This window comes from Ahaetulla prasina, chromosome 5, assembly GCF_028640845.1.
Source record: "Ahaetulla prasina isolate Xishuangbanna chromosome 5, ASM2864084v1, whole genome shotgun sequence".
Classification (NCBI taxonomy): Eukaryota; Metazoa; Chordata; class Lepidosauria; order Squamata; family Colubridae; genus Ahaetulla; species Ahaetulla prasina.
Window position 1 is genome coordinate 67,333,952 of NC_080543.1, and position 23,315 is coordinate 67,357,266.

Sequence of the window (23,315 nt, forward strand, 5' to 3'; positions counted from 1 at the left end):
GCTAGCTGGTCATGTGACCGGGTGACTGTGTCTACGTGCATAGGGACTATTCAGAGGGCTGAAAAAAGTGATTTCTGACCAGTCCTCACACTTTTGACTGATCCTCGCACTTATGACCATCCTAACATTTATGCCCGTTGCAGCATTCTTAACAACCGTGTCACTCATTTCATAACTGCGGTGCTTCTCTTCACCACGGTGACAAGATAGGGCACAAAACGTAAAATGTGAGGACAATCGTAAGTGTGACGACCGATCAAAAGTGTGAGGATCGGTCAAAAATCACTTTTTCAGCTCTTTGAGTGGCTGGTCATCACACTTTTGACTGGTCCTCACACTTACGACTGGTCATCATTTATGCCCATTGCAGCATTCTTAATAAACATTTCACTCATTTCACAATGCGGTGCTTTATGCGGTGGGCATGGCCAGGTGGTCGTGTGACCGGGTGGGCATGGCCAACTCGACATCACTTCTTTGCCCTAATGACGGTTTGCTGCAATGGTTGTAAGTGTGAAAAATGGTCAGAAGTCATTTTTTTCAATGCCATTGTAACTTTGAATGGTCACTAAATGAACTGTTGTAAGTCAAGGATTACCTGTACAAAAATACAAAGCTTCTTTGTTTGCAAAAAGCTTCCCTAAATACCAATCATTAGATTACAAATATCTGCAAGCTGGAGTTTCAAATCAGGCAGGGTGCCAGAGCACCTTGAGGAATTAAAATAGTTAAAATGCAATGATAACTATCAGCAGCCAACTCTTGCTCATAAAGTGAAACCCTTTAGCAGAGAGTTCATTTAAGCTCTCCAGAATAAAGCAAAGGAGCAAACACAGTAGCTGTTGCTTGTTAAACCAATTACCAAAACAAATAGACACAGGAACTAGGCAGATTTCTGAAGCTGCTTCTTTTCAGGAATAGAGATTAACCTATTTTCTTTCAAACAAAGCTGAATAGGGAAAATTATCCCATCAATAAGGGATAATTAAACATCACCAAGCACAGGATTAAATATCACCAAGCACAGAATTAAACTTCACCAAAAACCAGTTTTAGATCAAAACTCAGAAAGAGTATGTAAACTCACGTTTGAATGTCAATCTTTCTAGCTAGCCTTGCTGAATGTCACTCATCTTGGTTCCTTGTCATTAAAAGCTTCTGCTTCGTTATTCAACTATTTCTTCAAAGTGCTGATCATTGCATCCCAGCTGGAACTCCAACAGAGGAATATTTCCTCTCAACAGCAATGTAAAAAGCTTAAAACAATCCTTCCCCTTTAAGAAAGTCAAACAAAGAAAAAAACCTCCGAGAAGCTCCGGAGGAGACAGTAAGTCTAGGTGTACTGCCAAGAATGTAATAAGGCTTAACGGAGAGGCAGTTTCTATAAGCAGGGCAATAAAGATTAGGCTAGAAACAACACCAGAATATTGTAATTCCTTACATGATTAACCCTGTAAAGTGGGAAAAAAACCAAAGGAAATTTCATCTAACAACTGGTTCTCTGAACTGCTTAGAAAGTTAACAACCAGTACTAGTGAACCAGTGCGAATTGGTAGAATCCCACCCCGGTCACATGGCAAGTCACCTGGTTTATTTTGCATTCATAGTTTTTAGTACCCGTTGTGCCTCCCAGAACCAATTAATGCAAAGTACTGAGCTACCACTGAACTTTAGAAGCAAGGATTTGAGCACAGAAAGGGAACTGAATACTACAAAATTGACAATGAAGAATCTTAGCAGGAAATGCAAAGAACAAATAAATAAAGTAGAAATGAAACTGAAAATGAGAAATTAGGAAATCTACAAATCTTGATCAAGGCAAAACAATAGATGCAATCTACATAGACTTCTGCAAAGCTTTTGACTCAGTAGTACACGATAAACTTCTCCTAAAACTAAAATCGTATGGCATTTCAGGACCCCTTCACAAATGGATATCTGCTTTTCTGTTTAACAGACAACAAGTGGTCAAAATTGGCAATGCTCTATCAAATCCTGTTCCTGTCAAGGGTGGCGTTCCTCAAGGCAGCGTCCTTGGACCAACACTCTTCATATTATACATTAATGATCTTTGTGACCATATCTCAAGTAATTGTGTTCTCTTTGCTGACGATGTCAAACTATTTAACACCACAGACAATACATCTATCATTCAAAAAGACCTTGATCATCTAACCGCTTGGTCTAAAACTTGGCAACTCCAAATCTCAACCAGCAAATGCTCAGTCTTACATATAGGAAAAAAGAACCCAAACACTAAGTACATACTTGATGGACATTACCTTACAGTTGACCCCCACCCTGTTAAAGACCTTGGAGTTTTCATATCAAATGATCTAAATGCCAAATCCCACTGCAACTACATAGCAAAAAAGGCTCTAAGAGTTGTAAACCTAATCTTACGTAGCTTCTTTTCCAAAAACACCACACTACTAACCAGAGCATATAAAACATTTGCTAGACCAATTCTAGAATACAGCTCACCTGTTTGGAACCCTCACCACATCTCTGACATCAATACAATTGAACGTGTCCAGAAATATTTTACAAGAAGAGTTTTCCATTCCTCTGAAAACAACAAAATACCTTATCCCACCAGACTTGAAATCCTAGGCTTAGAAAACTTGGAACTCCGTCGCCTTCAACAAGACCTAAGTTTAACTCATAGAATCATCTATTGTAATGTCCTTCCTGTTAAAGACTACTTCAACTTTAATTGCAATAATACAAGAGCAACCAATAGATTTAAACTTAATGTCAACCGCTTTAATCTAGATTGCAGAAAATATGACTTCTGTAACAGAATCATCAGTGCTTGGAATACTTTACCTGACTCTGTGGTCTCTTCCCATAATCCTAAAAGCTTTATCCAAAAACTTTCTACCATTGACCTCACCCCATTCCTAAGAGGACCATAAGGGGCGTGCATAAGCGCACAAACGTGCCTACCATTCCTGTCCTATTGTTTTTCTTTTCTTCTTCATATATATATATATGTTTTCTGAGGTTTTCGCGGGTGTTTGTATGTAGGTCTTTGGTTGTTCGGGTTTTCTCCCGCGTAAAATTGGAAGTATCTTGTCGACGTTTCGACGAAGTCTCATTCATCATCTTCAGGCTTCAGCTTCGTGCTTCTGGGAGCAAAAGAAGCACGAATGAGAATGCTCCCAGAAGCACGAAGCTGAAGCCTGAAGATGACGAATGAGACTTCGTCGAAACGTCGACAAGATACTTCCAATTTTACGCGGGAGAAAACCCGAACAACCAAAGACATATATATATATATATGCTTATACCTCCTAATACTTACTCATATATATGTTTATATACTATATAATATTTTTGTGTGATGCCTACATATATTGTTGTGACAAAATAAATAAATAAAAATAAATAAAATCACTTTTGCCTCCCTCTTTATTTAGGTAGAAATACGCAATGCAAAATCTTTGGAATTTAGGATTGGTGGATCAGTAGAGGTTCCTGACATACATATTAGTGCGGTAAATATGTAACATTTTGTGCATCTTTTAGGTTCTAAGATTTGTAGTACCCGTGTTTCCCCAAAAAGAAGACCCTGACTTATATTTTTTTGAAACCTGAAATAAGAACTTGGCCTTATTTTCGGGGAGGTCTTATTATTTTGAGGCGCGTGGAGCAAGATGGGGCTCCTCTTGCATCTTACCTAATTTCCAGGTCTGCATTTAAATATTTTCAGGGAGGGCTTATTTTCAAGGGGAGGCTTATTTTAGTGCATGCGCTCAAAAGCCCGATTGGGCTTATTATCAGGGGATGTCTTATTTTTTGGGAAACTGGGTACTGAATATTATGCATTTATTCATAGGGAAGTCCCATTCATTTTAATGAAAGGTATGATAAAATTTAAAATGTTCTGTGATGCTAAAGGATCTGTGTGTATAGACATGTTCTCAATCTCTTTTCCTGAGATAATGTCATTACAGAAATCAATATTTTTGGTCTCTCCCAGGGTATCAGAAAATTGTATTCTGAAATGTAAAGTAGCTCTAGTAAATAATAACACATCCCTTTCATAAAAATAAGAAAATACTATGTTTTCCTGAAAATAGGACATGTCCCGAAAATAAGGGCAGGACTGATTTTTGGGGTGGACCTAAATATACCCCCTCCCCCCAAAATAAGCCCCCCCTCTCTCTCACACACACACAGGTCCCTCACCCTCCCAACCCTCCCAACCCTCCCAAGGCAGCCATATCCCTGTGAACTCCTGCATTCCCTCCCCTTTTGCTGCCCACAGCACCGACCATAGACCTCGAGAGCCTGCTCCTGCGCCATGATGGCGGGCCACCCGCTCTCACCCCCTGCCCAGGTGCTGCATCTGCATAGCCCATGCTACCGAGTGTCCATCACAGTAACCCCAACGCAAGCATCACGGCCCTGGGGCTTCCTTGGCAGGGTGGCTACCAGCAGCAGAGTGGCCTCCATGTGTGGCAGGAAGTCACAGAGGACTACAATGGCAGGCCTGGCGTGTCCCGCAGCTGGGCGCAGGTCTCGGCAGGGACGGCTGAAGTGCTGCAGGTGTTGCTGCTGCCACTGCTTCATGCAGAGGCCCAGTGGTCCCATGCGGCCAAGCTCAGCCGCGGGCGAGGAGCGTTGGCCATGGCTGGGCCGGCCCAGCTGTTTCTGTTGGGGCTGCCTTTGGTGCGGCTGCCCAGCGTCTCGCTGCCAAGTGCCTGGAAAGAGTAAACTGGACCTGCAGGAGGGAGGAAGGGTGGGCAAGGGTCCCATGAGGTTCCCTTTCCCAGGAAGAGTCTGGCCTGATTGTGTCCAGTCCAGTGATTCATGAGGTGGTGGGGCTTCCTGGACTCACCAGGGGGCGCTCCAGTTGGTCAGTGCTTGGATAGGAGGACCGCGGGGCAATCGGTACAGAGAGGAGCAGGGGGAAGGGTAGGCCTCTGGTGACCATCACCATAGAGTGGGAAGCACACTCCCAGAGCGACCGCTGCCCTGACTGGGATTTGGAAGCTGCAGAGGCAGAGTTTGGGGGAGAGAAAGAAAGACTTCTGCTGCTTCTGTTTTTGGCTACATGCAAGGAAAGCAGCAGAAGCAGCAGAAGTCTTTCTTTCTCTCCCCCAAACTCTGCCTCTGCGGCTTCCAAACACCAGCCAGGGCAGCGGCCGCGCTGGGAGTGTGCTTCCCACTCTATGGTGATGGCTGGAGCTGGACCCTGCAGGGAGAGCTGGCGCAGGCCATGACTTCTGTGTGGGTGCTGGTGGTGGGTGTTGGCAGCATTGGCTACGAGCTCCTCAAGGACCTGTGCTCATCAGCTTCGCCCACACTGACATGGTGAGGCCTGGGAGGTGCGCAATTGGGGGGTGGGGACAGGTACTTAAAGTCTTGGTGCCTTCGGGCCGCTTGTTTTCTACACACATACCGCAGGAGGGGAGGAGCTTGATGGCAGCATGCGAAGGGGGCATCTCTCTGCCAGACTCCCAATTGTGAGTTCACAGGACACCCGGGGCCTCCTGCACCCCTGAAATAATTAAAAAAAAACCTGATAATAAGGCCAAGCCCTTATTTTTGGGTTCAAAATAAAATAAGACCCTGTCTTATTTTTGGGGAAACACGGATAGTAGTTGATAACTTCAGAAAGTCTTAATTGTTCACATTCTGTTTCTAGAATTTCCATTAGGTCCTGAGCATGTTTAAGATTGTTACTTCTTAGCTCATGATAAACTATTCTTTAAGGCAATGACACATCTTTGTCATGATAATTATGGTGACATAAATTCTTTGGAACAATTTTTTGTAATATGCAGGAAGTATATGTACCACCTGTCTTCAAATTATTAAAGCAAATTCATCATTTTCCATATTTATTTGACTATTTCATAAGCTGTCCCATAATGCCACATATTCACAATAATATTTATTGTTATATCTCCCTATGTATGAAGTCATCCTATCTCTACAGCCTCCTCAACAGAATTGTTTGCAGTTTTGTTTCTTACCATTATCTTGGTCATTCAAATTATTATTTTCTGCTTTCTTTAAAGTGCTCTTTTATCTTCCCTGGTGTTTATGTGGATTCTACTCAAGAAATTCCATTTTTTATTGAGAACAAAGGAAAGTCATATGCTAAAGTGACGATAGATTTGTCTGAATATGATGACTTTACTCTACATTTTCAGCCAGGTATTTCTTAATTTAAAATTGTAGTTGTCTAGAAAAATCTGTTTAGTTTTTTTTAAAGGAAAGCCTGTTATATTTATCTTAAAATCTAAACTTTTAAAATAATTTAAAGATGTTTTACCAATAAAGGAGAATATTTTAGCTCAGGATTGAAATGAGGGGTCCTTGGTGGTCTCTGAATTTGCTTGTTTTCTTGCAGATGTTTCATTACCCTAACTAGGTAACATCATCAGTGCTAGTAAGGAGTGCCATTTGCTGTCAGTTTATATTCTGGTGTCTTGCCTTCTGTGTGGGTGGTCTTAGGGATTCTTTGGTTGGGCTGTTACTAATGGCTCTTAGGCAGTTTCTTGACTGGGGTATTGCTTACTTGATAGTTGGTCTGAAGTTGACCTTGGAGTTAATCTATGCTGATCTGAGTGCTGATTACTGGTGGAGAGATGCTGCAGTCTTTTTCTCTTTTGGGCTGGTTAATTGGCCCTTCTGCATGGTCTTCTACAATATAGATGTTGTTAATGCTTATATGTCTATTGATGGCTGATTTGTCAGAGTATCAGGCTTCTAGAAATTCCCTGGCATTTGGGGATTTGGCCTGGTCTAGGATTGTCACATTTTCTCAATTGAAACTATGGTTAAATCTGTCTATATGTTGAGAAATTAAAGATTTTTTTGTCATGCCTCTGACTGCCAGTTGGTGTTTATGGATGTGTTCTGTCAGTCTTCTTCCTGTTTGTTCTGCAATAGTGGTTGTTGCAATTCTTACATTGTATGTTGTAAATGACTCCTGCTTTTTCTTCTGGGTTTGCTAGGTCTTTTGGTTTGCTTAGGATGTTTGGCTTGTGTGCTACCCTGATCCCATGGGGTTGTGGTAGTCTTATATGTGGTTTCTGAGATATTCTTGATGTATGGCAGTATAGTTCTTTTTAGGGTTTGTGTTGGTTGTGCTATATTGGGTTGAGTAGTCAAGGACTTTTTGATGAAGTTGTGTTGGTATCCATTTTGTTGGAATGTGTTGTAATGATGCTCCATTTCCTTTTTCTGCTGTTCTGAGTTGCTGCAGTGTGTTTGGGCTCGTTTAAATAAAGTCCTTATGCAGCTTCTCTTGTGGGCGGTTGGGTTGTTGCTTTCGTAGTGGAGCATCTGGTTAGTATGGGTGGTTTTTCTGTAGACTTGCATCTACAGAAATATATTTTATTTAAATATAGACATTTATGTATTTATTCAGAGACTTCCATTTAGTAAGTTTATTAAAACTTTCTATGTTAAATGTGATGAAGATTAGTTGTAAGTCTGCACATATTCTTTTGATGTTCTTACATCCCATAATAAAATAATATCAACCTGAAAAGTATATGGGATGTTCCTGTGTAAAAATGTGGCCACATTCTCCAGCACCTTCCTTCAAAAGCGAAAACTGGATAAAAATTGTCCAGAATGGTTTGGTTTAGTTGGGGGGTGGGTGGGAGAGGAAGCTAAAATAGATGTGGCTTAGCTGCCAGAACCCTGTCCACTTTATCAGGTTCAACAAGAACAAATTCCTCACAGAGGCTCAGTCATCTCCACAGGATTTGCTTCAAAGCCAGAATCCAATTTAGTGTGAATCTGATCAACTTCCTCCCTTAGATTTCTTGCATATTCTTTACAATGACCTTGTACATCAGACATGTCAAACACAAGGCCCGCAGGCTGAATCTGGCCTGCAATAGACTCAGATTTGGTCCATGGGGTTGCCTCGGAGATGGTGAGGGACCTACCCCTGCCCCTCTGATCACAGCCCACCCCAGCTGGATGCCCCCCTGGCACACGTACAGGAGGCAGTGAGTGTGTGGGGGCCGCCCACCTACCCCCAATGGTCCCAGCAAACGGTAAGGGCAGGGAGCAGGCTTACTGGAGGACGAGTTGGACGGTGGGGGCTGAGCGTCCAGGGACCTTGGCATGGCGGTGACAGCAACCAGAGGGCTGCCTTGCCCTCTGGTTGCCTTATTATGGGATTGCCTTAAACACTGTAAGCCGCCCTGAGTCTTCGGAGAAGGGCGGGGTATAAATGTAAACAAAAAACAAAAAAAAAACCAAAAAAAAAAACCCCCCACCATCTGTCTTTGTTTGCTCACGGCCATAAATATTGAAGTCAGGTCTTTAATCAGTTTCAGATAACTGTTACATAATGCATGTGCCAAATGTTGGATTGGGCTTTGTGGCAACTTACTTTCTTCTCTCAGCTATTCATCAAGAAAGCCACTCCATGTTCCCCATATGGGTCATACTGGGAGTAAGATGCAAGGGGAATGTGGGCAGTGCTAAGGTCCAATAGTGTGATTGGGCGATGACTGCAACCAGATCTTCTTAAATCTTTGAATGCTACTGCAGACTGTGACAGTCTCTTATTTGTACTATTGGATATAGTTGCAGCCTGCAGTTTGCTTATAGCTTTCTGTATTCACCATGAGCAGGACTTAAATCAATAGAATAGAAATATACTACTGTAAAATTGAAAGTACAAATAATTGGTAAAATTATTTTTATATTTTCTGATAGATATGCATAATATATCAGAGGCATCTCGAGTATATCATGTGACTATAGAAGCCAATACTATTATGGAATGTTCTCTGAATTTCACACCAAAAGAAGTAAGTTTATGTTTTAGTGAATATTAATCTATTTTTATTAGTTATTTCCCATCTTCCCTACCTAAGTCCTGTTGGGCTGCCTCATTAGGGCAACATGTGTGTATGTGTACAAGTGTATGTCTATTCCTGGAAGGGGTGAGTGAAGAACGTTGAGAGAATATGCCAAGATTATATTTTCCTAGTAGCTCACTCACCATACAGTTTAAAGATCCCAGCTGCTTAGCTAAAATAAACAGACATCTGTATTGGGCAGCAGCAGTATAGAAAGATACTGAAGTGACAGTTGCAAATTAATTACTGCATGGGAGAAAACATGCAAGCATTTCTTTTATCAAGAAAACTGTATGGATAGAAAATATAAAATGATTGATGATATTACATAACATAAAGTCACTGAAGATGGAATCAAACAAGGAAATACAAGGAAAGGCTTTTCAAAGATTTCTGAACTCAGTTTCCAATCTTGAATTGGGCACGCTAAAGAAATCCAGTGGACAGATCCTAACCAATTTAAAGGTTATCAAACAAACATAGAAATCATATATTAAAATGCTATATAGTAGAAATGTCAACAGTCAAGATTCCTTAGAAAATATTTCCTACTTACAAGAACCTCTGGTACTAGATGGTGAAGTTAGATCAGCATCCTGATCATTACCCAAATCAAAAGGCTTCAGGAACTCATGGAATACCCATTGATATACAGCAAGCAACAGAAGAAGGTTGGTCAACACCTTGGTCAAAAATCAAACCAAGCTGTTGCCAGCAAATCTGGATAATGACACAGTGAACACAGATTGGAAGAGATGAGTCTACATTCCAATATCTAATAAACGAGCATGCAAACTATTGTACATATCCTTAATTTCACATGCCAGTAAAATAATGGTTAGGATTACCCGATGCAGATTAGAACCCTATATAGAAAAAGAAATGCCAGATGTTAGAACAAGTTTTAGAAAAGGCCGAGGAATATGAGACCTAACTGCTGTATAATTGAGAAAGTGAAAAAATATAAAAAAGAAGTCACTATGTCCATTACTGATTATCAAAAAATGTTTGACTGTCGAATTATGAAATGTGCTAAAAAAAGGGGGAATCTCAGAACATCTCATTGTACTCATGAGAAATTATTTGCAGATTAGAAAGCCATATAATGGACAGCCTGACTCCAGATTGGCAGAAGAGTGAGACACGGCTGTATATCTTCTCTTATTTATTCAATTTATATGCTGAATATATATTAAGGGAAGTTGGATTAGAAAAAGATGAATGTGGTTTTGAAATTGGAAGAAGTAATTTCCATTAGTAATTTTGGAGATTTTTCTTTAAATTACCCAGTATTAATTCCCAGTGATTCCCAGTGCTGTTTCCTGTTATTATTATTATTATTTATTCGATTTTTATACCGCCCTTCTCCCGAAGGACTCAGGGCGGTGTACAGCCAAAAGTAAAAAACAGACAATACAATATACAATTTAAAATACAAGTTAAAAAACTTATTTTATAAATTGGCCTAAAAAACTTTAAAATATATAAAACTAAAACCCCATTAAAATTAATAATAGAAAATTTAAAATCGATAAAATTTAAGCCAGCCCCGCGCGAATGAAAAGATGTGTCTTCAGTTCGCGGCGGAAGGTCCGAAGGTCAGGTATTTGGCGTAAACCCGGGGGAAGCTCGTTTCAGAGTGTGAGAGCCCCCACAGAGAAGGACCTTCCCCTGGGGGCCGCCAGCCGACATTGCTTGGCGGACGGCACCCTGAGAAGTCCCTCTCTGTGAGAGCGTACGGGTCGGTGGGAGGCATGCGGTAACAGCAGGCGGTCCCGTAAGTTATCAACTGTTATCAACTAACTCCCTTCAAATATCTTTTATCAGTTTCTATAGAGTTTGCAATGCCAATGGGAATTAATAATTGATACTTTTGAAAACTATTGGACTGGGAAAAATTTATCTACATAACGTTTTTAGATATAATGAATAAGCCTATATAAACCTCAGGCATGTATGCTTTCTTTTGCAACCAGAGTAGAGAAAAAGAAAGATTTTCACTTTAAAATAAATGGTACTTTGTACTGAATACAACTTTGGAATTATTTGTGATTGGCAGAACATGATAATAGCTATTTTAGCTAGAGTTCTATGGATTTATATATTCTGACTTTTTCTAAAATTGAAAGTAGTAGATTTCTTCTTCATCCTAATTTATATCCAGGATATAAATTTGTAGTTTGATAGCTTTGAGTCATGCTGACTGGCATATGCAATAAGTAAATTTTAAGAGCTCTGATAAGCTTATTAACATGGAATAACTGATGAGGACGTCTGACATCATGTATGGTTTCCTCATAGATTTTTATAAATTCTGGAACAGTTCAATAATTTGTATTAGCAGTGTTATTTTTAATTTGTTTTCTAGGGAACCTGGAAATATTAAAGTTTGAAGGCAAGGAGTGGTCATTGTAGCTCATTACATTCATTTATTTATAAAAACGCTTGATAATGATGTATACATATATACATGCATATATATGTAGGTCTTTGGTTATTCGGGTTTTCTCCCGCGTAAAATTGGAAGTGTCTTGGCGACGTTTCGACAAAATCCCATTCATCATCTTCAGGCTAGGTGTTTACAGCTTCATGCTTCTAGGAGAAATGTGTGATAGCAGCTGTTTCTTCTTTTTAACTGCTAGTGGGGGTTTGAACTGATTGGTTGGGAGCTTGGCTGTGTTCTGATTGGGTGGAGGTGTGTTCTGATTGGTTGGGGGTTTGGCTGTGCTCTGATTGGATGGTGGGGTTGGCTGTGCTCTGATTGGCTGGGGGTGTGTTCTGTTGGGGGGGGTTTGGTTGTGCTCAGGTTGGTCTGAGATGCAGGGGGATTTGAGTTGGTGAGCTGCATTGCTGTTGTTTGGCTTTGCGTTCGTGGTCGTGCTACATCTTCATGGTGGGTGTCAGTCAGCTGGATTGGAGGGGTTTGAAATGGCTAATGATGCAGCTGCGGTCTGGCTTATGGTCCGTGGTCGTGCTTCATCATCGGTGTGGGTTTGAGTTTGCTTTCCGCGTGGATGTGTGGTGGTGACATGCTGTGTGGCACTCGTGAGTGTGGGTCTTGTGTCATTCTTCACGTTAGGGACTCGTTTGTCGATAAGGGCGGGTTTCCAAGTGGCTGGTAGGTGGGAGGTATCATCTTGTTTATTCATGCTGTGTGGGCGTTTTTCTATCTCTATGGCTTCTCTGATTATTCTGTTGTTAAAGTGTTCAGTTTTGGCGATAGTTCTTGTGACTCGTCCTCCCTCCTCTCCTCAGCTGGGCCCCTCCCGTCTCCAACCGGGTCTGTTATCAGACTCCGAGTCTAATAATGAAGATGAATGGGCTGTCATGCCTCCAGCCCCCCGCCCTGGCCCCATGCCCAGAGACGATTCCAGGAGTGAAAAGAGTAGCCCAATAAATCTCACTCATACAGCGTGTGTTCCTTTGGCTCAGCCATCAGAGCAGGAAGCCAGCCAGGTATTGGAATTGCTCAGGCCTACTCCTTCTACTCCTTTCCCAGACAGCAGATCCAGCTGAAGACAATTCAAAGTGGGAGGATCCTCACTTCCAGAGATCTGAGAGCCGATACCAGCAGAAGGAAGGAAGGGGCAGGCCTGGATAAATGCTGACTCATGGAGCCACACCCCACAGCCTCTATAAAGGACCTGCTTTTGGCATTCCAACCTTGAGTCAAGTAAAGTCTTATTGAGTTTGCTGATACCGGACCCTATCGCTGAAGTCACAACTTGGACTCCTGCCTGCCCTGATAAACCTCAAAGAAACTTGGCAAGCTGCAGAGGCTTCGTTGCCAAGTTTGTCACGGACTTCCTTGACGCGTTCATCGGAGTGGGGAGTGGGACACGAGTATTTTTAAAATCAATTTTATGTCCTGTGGCTTTAAGGTGTTGGACCAGGGAAGAAGGTGGTTCCTCTTTTTTGACTGAGTTCTTATGTTCTTCAGTGCATGCACTTATTCTTCTGTTGGTTTGTCTGATGTATGTGGTGCTGCAGATGGTGCATGGAATTTCATATACTCCTTGATTTTCTAACTCAATTTTGTCTTTGGGGTTTCTTAGGATGGTGGATATTTTTCGGTTTGTGCAGAATGCTGTCTTGATGTTGTGTTTGTGGAGGATCTTGCTGATTCTGTCTGTGGTACCTTTTATATATGGGAGGAGGGCTTTGCCGTTTTCTTGTTCAATGTCTTGGATTTTAGTGGGGGTTTCTTTATGGATTAGTTTGGTAATCTTATTTCTTTGGAATCCATTGGATGTTAGTACGTTAGTGAGAGTGTGTAGTTCGGTTTTTAGGTGTTGTTCGTCAGCTAAGCGTTTTGTTCTGGAGATGAGTGTCTTGGCTACGGAGTTGATTTGTGTTGGGTAGTGATGTGAGAGTGTGTGCAGATAGCGGTTTGTGTGTGTTTTCTTCTGGTAGTTGGTATGTCCTAGGGAGCCATTGGATTTCCTGCAGACTAAAACATCCAGGAAGGGAAGTTGGTTGTTAGCTTCTGTTTCCATGGTGAATTGTATTTTGGGGTGTAGGCTGTTGAGGTGTATGAGGAAGTTGTCCAGTTTTTCTTTCCCATGTGGCCAGATTATGAAGGTGTCGTCTACGTATCTGAGCCAGAGTTTGTGGTCAGATTTTTCTAGAGCTTGGGTTTCAAAGTGTTCCATGTAGAGGTTTGCAATGACAGGCGAGGGGGTGATCCCATGGGTGCTCCTTCTGTTTGTTTGTATTTTTGTCCATTATAGATGAAGTATGTGTTGGATACGCAGTGATTGGTCAGATCTAGGATGTGCTTGGAGGGGTTATATTTGTTTTGGATGGCTGTTAAGGCTTCTTTGATTGGCACTTGGGTGAAGAGGGATATGACATCGAAGCTCACAAATAGATCGCTGGGCTGTAAGTTTTGTTTCTTTATGATCTCTATGAACTGGAATGAGTTTTTTACGTGTGAGGTGATGGATTCTGCCATAGGGCTGTAGTTGTTTGGTGAGAAATTTGGCTAGGTTTTGTAGAGGTGAGCCTATGGAGCTGACTATGGGTCTAAGTGGGATTCCTTCTTTGTGTATCTTGGGGAGACCATAGAGCTTAGGGCATCTGGATGATTTCTCTCTGGGAATGATTCTTTGCTGGATTTCTTCGCTGATGGGGGAGGCTTTTATTTTGGATCTGGTGGTTTTTTCTAGGTAGGTGGTGGGGTCTGTTTTTAGGGGTTTGTATGTGGAATGTTGGAGTAGGTTGGTTAATTTGGTTTGGTAGTCAGATGTGTTCATAACCACCGTGGCGTTGCCCTTGTCTGCTGGTAGGATTATTATGCTGGTGTCTTCTTTCAGGTTAAGTAGTGCTGTCTGTTCCTCTTTGGGTAAGTTGCTTTTGGGTGGTTTGCTGGTGCAAAGGATGTTGGTGATTTTGAGTCTGATTCTGTTAGCGTCATCAGGGTTGATTTTGGTCAGGCTGATTTCAACTCCACATATAATGGTTTCAGTGGGGATGTATTTGGAAGTGACTGCAAAGTTGAATCCTTTGGAAAGGACATCGGTTTCGGCTTTGGTGAGGATCCTATCTGAGATGTTATGCACTGTTTGTTTCATGTGTGGCTGTGAGGGGGGAGGGGTTTGGTTCTGGGGTTCTTGTAGTCTTTGGAGTTTGTTGGTGTGTGTCTGTCTTGAGGGTGGTCTGTGTTTCAGCTCTTCAGACGGCGAGTTGTTTGGATTTGTCCCAAAGTGCGGGGTGGATCTTGTTGCTGAGTTTGAGGTGAAGTGTGAGGAGATCTTTGTTGATTCGATATATATATACATATATATGCATGTATACATCATCATACATATGATCCCAGTGTTTTTCCATAGGTGCAGGTTCCGCTTTTTGGGTCAACGTGCCATTTTATGCAATCAAATGTACCATCTATGTCCAACTGGGCATTTTTCATGTCCACATTTATTGTATCTTGCCATCTTTGCTTTGGCCTTCCATGTGGTCACTTGCCATCTATATTAAAGTGGAAGGCAATGCAGACAACAGCATGGAGTGCTGCTCGAAGAACATGGCCTTACCACTATTTTTAAAATGCGGATATGTATAAGAACTCATTATTCCTAAGAACTCATTATTCAGGAGATAATTATTGTATAATATTTATTTATTTATTTATTTATTAATCGTATTTATATACCGCCCTATCTCCCGAAGGACTCAGGGCGGTTCACAGGCATTTAAAAACATATAAATATAAATACAGAATAAAAACAATTAAGAAACTTATTTGAAAGCCCGTTAATTAAAATATACAAATAAAACCCAATTAAAACCCATGAATTTAAAACCTAGCTCAGTCCTGCACAATTAAATAAATATGTTTTAAGCCCGCGGCGGAAGGTCCGAAGGTCCGGAATATGTCTTCATACATTAGTAGCTCATCTCTTCACCCCACAGTAAACTCTGTTATCAAATTTCATCTGTCAGAATAGTGGAATTAATTATGGTTTCTTAGAAAATAATTGTATTCTTGCCTTTTTTTTTTTAGTTAGAATCAATTATAACAGCAGCCTTTTAGGACAATCATCTATTAATTTTGTCAGTCATTGTTCATTCTTAAGGAACGTTGTCTTGTTCCCCCTCCCTTCTTTTTAGCACTCTGATGTATATTCCTAAATGAGAACTGATTTTTCTAGGATGATAGAAATAGCACTAATCCATTTGATTTTATTTTGCCAGTAGTAACAATTCTCAAGGTATTGATAAAAGCTGAAGTAGACTGATAACTTGAGGTGTGATGTCACTTCACCTCTCGCCCTGCTGTCACCTTTTTTCTTAACACCTCATTCTAATGATCCTCAGGAAGATGAATTTAGGCTATGGTGGTGGTGATCTGAAGCACCAATTTTCATCATGAGTAAAATAAGCAAATCTGTGAATTATTAATTACATTAATTGGTTAGTTGCTAGCTAATTAGAATAATGCAGTCCTTCACTGCTTCCTGACACTATTGCTCTCCTGGTTAGGCATGCAATCAGGGGATGATTGTTAATATCAGGGGATGATAGTTAATATCAGAAGGAAAGTAGCTAGTGGTGGGATGGTGATGACCAAGAACTATCACGATTTTGTGTGATGGTTACATTGAGCAAGATCTGAAATGAAGAGCCTTCGATCTGCTCTGTATGACATGAGAGAGAGAGAGGGAGGGAGGGAGGGAGAGAAGGAGGGGGGGGAGAGAGAGATTTACTATTCTTTTAAATTTAATTATATATGTCTCTCCCATAGACAGGGTCTCCTCAGGGTGCCGTCGGTCAAACAATCTAGACTGGCGACCCCCAGGGGGAAAGCCTTCTCTGTGGGGGCTCCTGCCCTCTGGAATGAGCTGTCTCCGAGGATACGTCAACTTCCTGACCTCCGGACCTTCTGCCGCGAGCTAAAGACTTTTCTATTTCATCGTGGCTGGCTTTCAGGGCTGGCTTAATGAAGTTTTATTGGAGTTTTATTATAGTCTTATATTCCTTCAGCCTTTAATTTAAGTAGTTTTTACATGTTTTTTAACTTTTCTGAGTTGTGCTTTTACCCTGGCTGTAAACCGCCCTGAGTTCTTCGGGAGAAGGGTGGTATATAAATAAAATAAAATAAATAAATAAATAAATGAGTCTGTTTTAATTTGTCTGCAAATTATCACTAAGGATAAATAGAGTGTTTTTTCTCATATAGTAACTTTTGACATTTTGCTAAGCCAGATTTCTTTTTTCATTATCTCAGTTCTACAATTGCTCTGAATTGGTTTTACTCCATTTTGTTTTTTGGGGGAAACAATTCTAAGAAAATTGACTTTGGAACTGCATTTTCAACCTCTAGTAAGAAAATGTTATATCTACTATATTAGGATGTATATCCATGTATATAAAGATAAATTGTCCGAAGCTATAGGTTTGGTATCATCAGTGCACAAATAAATACAATACAGAACAAATAATTAGTACAACATAACACCACAATACCACTGATATTTAACCTATATTTCTTTAACTCTATTGGCCCTGCTATTGCTATTTGTAACTTGCTTCTGAAAAACTGGGATAGATGTATGACAATAAACAAATTGAAACTGAATGCAGAAAGGTTGTCCTTTGATACAAGAGCACGTTTACATTTTCAATAAACTGAATCAGATGCTACTGTTAGAAAAGCAGAGGTGAGGAGTACAGTGTTTCAGCTGCATTTAATTGTCTTCTTTCCTCTACTGAGATTCAACCTTGAACTGTTATTTCAGATTCAAAAGTATACAACTTTACAAAATCAAGTTCTTAAAAAGAATAAAGCCCAAAGTTCTAGAAATGCAACAGTGATAAATATTTTCTGAGGGCTGGCCTCAAATATTGTTTGAAAGCTAACACTTTGGGGAGAATAGGGCAGTCCCAGTGGATCTAGTTTGGTTGCAATACCTGCTGATAAACTTCCAAATCCTATTTAAAGTGCTATTAATTTTAACATCCTTCATTGTGTGGAATGACAATTTATGATGTGCATAATCTTTTATACTATTCATTTGCTTTTGAGATAATTTTCATAATACTTCCTCTTAAAATCTCCTATAGGTCAGGTCAGGTTGCAAGAAGTTCTTTGATTATTTGGAAGAATAAAGGCTAAACAATAGTTTTTTCCTAAATTTTAGAACTATATTTACATTTACAATCTTTTTAATCTTAATTTCATTTCTTTATGAAATGACTTTTCTTTCTCAGTGTTTTGAGAATATGAATTGACTACTGCCAGAATACAAGGTTTGCTGGTTTCTGATATTCAAACATTTATATTGCTAGCATTGAGAAAATTATAACTTGATATTCATTCTTTAGGTGGCAGCCTATGATTTTACTCTTCCAATAAAAATTAATGCTGATGAAGCTCTGTGTTCCACAAATGCCTCAAAAAAGTTAAGTCCAGCTAGTTCAGCAAAGCATATGGTTGTTCCTCAACCTCAGTCATTGACTATACCTACTCAAGAATGCAAAGTTCAAGCAACTGGTATGTAAGCCTCAGAGGTAAATATAGATGTGTATATATAGAACATCCTTTAATAATTTTTCATTGTGATAAAATGGACAAATCAGGTGACAAGAACAGTTGTCTAATAAGGAATTTATTCACATTTTTGAATTGCCCATCTCCTTTAGAGAGTGGCTGGTGGTGTACAATAAAATATAAAAATAGTATATAAGAATTTTTTAAAAATTAAATGAAAAATAGAATTTAAAAAGGGGCAAGGATGATTGAACCCTGTAAAAATTAGTTAAAAAGGTGAAGAGAGGGCTACCAGGGCGCCATTCATCTCCATAGCTGTGTGCTCCTTTTGGTTTCCCACATGAGGCCGCAGAGCCTTGTTTTAACTCCTTTTCAAATGGCCAGGAGAGTCGGGTGTACCTTACCTGCAGGGGAAGAATATTCTACAGGATAGAGGGTGATGGCAGAGAAGACTCTTTTCCTAGACCTCACCAGTCAAAATTCTTTAACTGATGGGATCTGCAACATATTTTCTCTGCCTGACTGGGTGGGATGGGCAAATGTAATGGGATGAAGATAGAATAGAATAGAATAGAATAGAATAGAATAGAATAGAATAGAATAGAATAGAATAGAATAGAATAGAATAGAATTTTATTGGCCAAGTGTGATTGGACACACAAGGAATTTGTTTTGGTGCATATGTTCTCAGTGTACATAAAAGAAAAAGAAAAAAGAAAAAAATACATCAAAGGTACAACATTTACCACACAAATGATGGTCATAGGTTGCAATTTAACCCTTAATGATAGCAACAAAAAGTTACAGTCATACAGTCATAAGTGGAAAGAGATTGGTGATGAAAACGATGAGAAGATTAATAGTAGTGTAGATTTAGTAAATAGTTTGACAGTATTGAGGGAATTATTCAATATCTTGAATTGGACCTGGAATCAAGCTATCCAATGTAGTTCTCAAAACAAAAGTGTTACGTGCACCCTTTTGGGAGCATCTAGAATTGCTCCTGTGGCTACATTCTGTACCAGCTGAAGCTTCTCAATACTTTTCAAGGGCAGCCCCATATGGAGCTCATTGCAGTAGTTGAGACAGGAGATAACCAGGGCATGAGTGAAAATTTCTCTATTATCTAGATACTAGATATCCGGTTGCCTGCCTGGGCAGGGGGTTGGACTAGAAGACCTCCAAGGTCCCTTCCAACTCTGATAGTATTATTATTATTATTATTATTATTATTATTATTATTATTATTATTATTATTATTATTATTATTATTATTATTATTATTATTACTACTACTACTACTACTACTTTCTGTCTATATTCAGACTTGAGATATTCTTGATTACCAGATGAATAATCTGAACTGAGAGACAAAAACAAGAGAAGTGTGACCTAGTTGATATTTATGGATCTTTTAAGTGGTCATTGAATATGTTATACATTTCAAAGAACATAACATAGTCAATACTCTCAAGGAGCTTAGAGAAGGAGATACCTACTTATAGTGGTTCTACCTTTATCACCCTAACAGGTGTATTTTTTTTAAATTTGCATTTATATCCCACCCTTCTCCGAAGACTCAGGGCGGCTTACACTATGTTAGCAATAGTCTTCATCCTATTTGTATATTTATATACAAAGTCAACTTATTGCCCCCAACAATCTGGGTCCTCATTTTACCTACCTTATAAAGGATGGAAGGCTGAGTCAACCTTGGGCCTGGTGGGACTAGAACCTGCAGTAATTGCAGGCAGCTGCTGTTAATAACAGACTGTTTTAGCAGTCTGAGCCACAGAGGCTCACAGAGGCCCACAGAGCCACAGTATTACTGAGAGATCTACTCAGATCCTTTTATTTTCTATATCATATGCTGCTACATTTCACAAGGACCTATGATTATGTATAGTATAATAAAATGACATAAATCAATAAACCAAGTAACATAAATAGTAGTTATGGAGATCACATCTTCCATAATACAATAAAACTGATAATGATATAGACATGCCGTGACCAATTATCGAACCCCCCCAACACCTTGTTTTCCCAGCCTTCCTGAAGTTCACAAATGAAGGTGAGGGGATGGTCTAGAGCAGTGATGGTGAACCTGTTAGACACCGAGTGCCCAAACTCCGTGTGTGCACATGCCCAAACTGAATGGTGCGGCGCACACAAAAGTTTGCATGCGTAGATGTGTGAACATATGCATGCATGGACATGCACAAATATGCGCATGCATGGATATGTGAGAATGTGGGCATGTGCAACAGAGACCCGAAGATCAGCTGGATGGCAGGAGGTGGAGCATCCCAACACCTGCAACCTGGCAAGAGATTTCTTTTGTGAGCTTCTGTTTCGTCGTTAACAGGGAAACAGAAGCTCACGAAAGAAATGCCACAGCAATCTGACCTGGGGTTATGGCACGCATGCCAGCAGAGAGGGCTCTGTGTGCCACCTCTGGCACATGTGCCATAGGTTCGCCACTAAGGGTCTAGATGGTGGGCATTATTACCCAAAAGCAGCTATTCCATTGGTTGATTGGTCTTACCATTAGGAAATTTCTTCTTTGTCCTAGGTTGCTTCTCTCTTTGGTTAGTTTCTATCCATTGTTTCTTGTTGTGGTTTTTGGTGCTTTGGAAAATAGATTGACCCCAGGGGTGAAATGCTCCCTGTTCGGACCGCCTCACCCGATCTGGTAACCATGGCGGCTGCTGGTTCGGAGAACCGGTGGCAAAAATCCCTGGCCCCACCCCCTGTCTCTGCTGAGCCGCACCATTAGCAGAGGTTTTTTTAAAAAAACTTTTAAAAGGAGTTTTTCTTCAGCCGAAATCATGCCTTTAAAAGTAAAAAAAAAGCCTTTGATGCTCCCGCTGCTCAGCTGAGATCAGCAGAGCCTTTAAACTCTTTTAAAAAAAAGTTTTAAAAGGCTCCTCTGGTGATCTCACCTGAGTTCCTCATCAGCAAAACCTTAACAAACATGTTTTTAAAGAAAAGAAAAAACCTTTTAAGAGATTCTAAGGCACTTACCTAATTACTGATCTAACGCATGGCTTTCCCAGCCCGAAAGGAGCAGTTTCAGCAGGGAGTTGCTAGCTAATCTATTTCCTCAGTGAGCAACTAATCTGCCTGCTCTGCTGGCTGAGGAACTCTGGGAATTGAAGTCCACAAACCTTAAAGTTACTAAGGCTGGAGACTCCTGATCTAAAAAATATAAATAATAAAATAAAATATTTGTGCAGTTTTCTGAGATTTGATGTGTTTCTGTAGTGTTTCACTCTAACTACACAAACACACAAAATCTCACAAAGCTGTATGTGGCATTTTGTGTGTGTGTGTGTGTGTCAGTTGTGTTGTGTTATGTGTGTGTAAAGTGTGAAAGTTGGTTTTTGAGCTTTTTGTGGCTGTGTAAAGTGTGTGAAGTGTGAAGTGCAGCTGCTTTTACATTGTGTGTGAGTCAGTTGTGTTGTGTTGTGTGTGTGTAAAGTGTGAAAGTTGATTTTTGTTACCTCTTATTGTTTTTTATACTTTGTTTATTTTTTATTATTTATTGTTATTGGCCACACCCACCCAGTCATCTGATCACCCAGCCACACCCACCAATTAAGCCACGGCCATAGAACCGGTAGGGAAATTTTTTTGATTTCACCCCTGATTGACCCCCTCATTTTTGTAGAAGCCCCTCAAATTTCCTGACAGAACAATTAATCAGTGGAACAACTTATCTCCACAAGTTGTAAATGCTCCAACACTGGAGGTTTTAAAGAAGAGATTGGATAATCATTTGCCTGAAGTGGTGTAAGATTTCCAGCTGTGGGAAGGAATCAACCCCCCTTCATTTCCCCAAATAAAATAATAGTCATAAGGAAAGGCTCTCAGAAAAGCAAAAAAACCCAAGCTGCTAATAAAGAAGCCTATCTGAGGCTCATTCCACATTCCGGCTAGCAGCCTAAGGGAAACTTTGTAGCAAGAAAACAGCTACCAGTTTTTAGAGATAATGAGCCTATTGAAAGTTGAAGCCAGACTTTCGGCTCTATTCACAAGCAGGCAAACAAATAGAAAACCCATTCAAGACAGGATATTTCAAAATCTTAGCCACAATAGGAATTGCCCAAACTCTTTTAGAAACACAAAGCCCATATTGCATAAATCCCAAAACTTCAAAAACATAGAACAATATAAGAATCCTTCCTCTTATCCAGTTGGTTGTTCAGCTGACCCAGAACCGAACTGCTGAATGTCACTTCGCTTCTGCAATTAAAAGCTTCTGCTTCCTTCCGAGCAGCTGCTTTTTTTCAATTTAAAGCAACAGCATCTCGTTCCCCACCCCCCACCTTCTTTGCCAAGTGATCTTCTGGTTAGAAAGCAAGCCCGATCTTTTTCTTCTAACACTGCCTAAGCAGGAGTTGGACTAGAAGACCTCCAATGTTCCTTCCAACTCTGTTATGTTATTCTATTCTATTCTATTCTATTCTATTCTATTCTATTCTATTCTATTCTATTCTATTCTATTCTATTCTATTTTAAATATAGAATAGAATTTTTTATTGGCCAAGTATGGACACACAAGGAATTTGTCTTGGTGCATATGCTCTCAGTGTACATAAAAGAAAAGATACCTTCATCAAGGTACAACACTTAATGATCGTCATAGGGTACAAATTTAACACTTAATGATACAACACTTAATGATAGTCATGGGCTACAATTAAGCAATCAGGAAACAATCAATTACAGTATAAATCTTAAGGATACAAGCAACAAAGTTACAGTCATAAGTGGAGGAGATTGGTGATGGGAACGATGAGAAGATTCATAGTAGTGCAGATTTAGTAAATAGTTTGACAGTGTTGAGGGAATTATTTGTTTAGCAGAGTGATGGCGTTTGGGAAAAAACTGTTCTTGTGTCTAGTTGTTCTGGTGTGCAGTGTTCTATAGCGTCGTTTTGAGGGTAGGAGTTGAAACAGTTTATGTCCAGGATGTGAGGTATCTATAAGTATTTTCACAGCCCTCTTTTTGATTCATGCAGTATACAGGTCCTCAATGGAAGGCAGACTGGTAGCAGTTATTTTTTTCTGCAGTTCTACTTATCCTCTGAAGTCTGTGTCTGTCTTGTTGGGTTGCAAAACCAAACCAGACAGTTATAGATGTGCAGATGACAGACTCAATAATTCCTCTGTAGAACTGGATCAGCAGCTCCTTGGGCAGTTTGAGCTTTCTAAGTTGGCGCAGAAAGAACATTCTTTGTTGTCCTTTTTTGATGACGTTTTTGATATTACCTGTCCATTTTAGATCTTGTACAGGTTTCTGATGTGATTCTGCTTAGCTTTACCTGCTGCTTCCTGTTTGTTAGGAAGCTTGTGATCCACTTACAAGTCTGTTCAAGTACCTGTAGCTGGTTTAGCTTAGATAGAAGAGTGTCTGGAATGATGATGTTGAATGATGAGCTAAAGTCTACAAAGAGGACCCTTGCATAGGTC

The 23,315-nt window shown here is 40.1% G+C and overlaps 1 protein-coding gene across 1 annotated transcript in view; it reads left to right on the forward strand.

Annotated features, from left to right (window-relative positions):
- CFAP47 (cilia and flagella associated protein 47) overlaps nt 1-23,315 on the forward strand; it is a 284,879-nt gene that overhangs the window by 73,786 nt on the left and 187,778 nt on the right. Inside the window, exons 19-22 of the mRNA XM_058184444.1 lie at nt 3,423-3,500; nt 6,033-6,171; nt 8,701-8,795; nt 17,673-17,841. Of these exons, the coding sequence (XP_058040427.1) occupies nt 3,423-3,500; nt 6,033-6,171; nt 8,701-8,795; nt 17,673-17,841 (481 nt within the window). The remainder of the gene's footprint in view (nt 1-3,422; nt 3,501-6,032; nt 6,172-8,700; nt 8,796-17,672; nt 17,842-23,315) is intronic.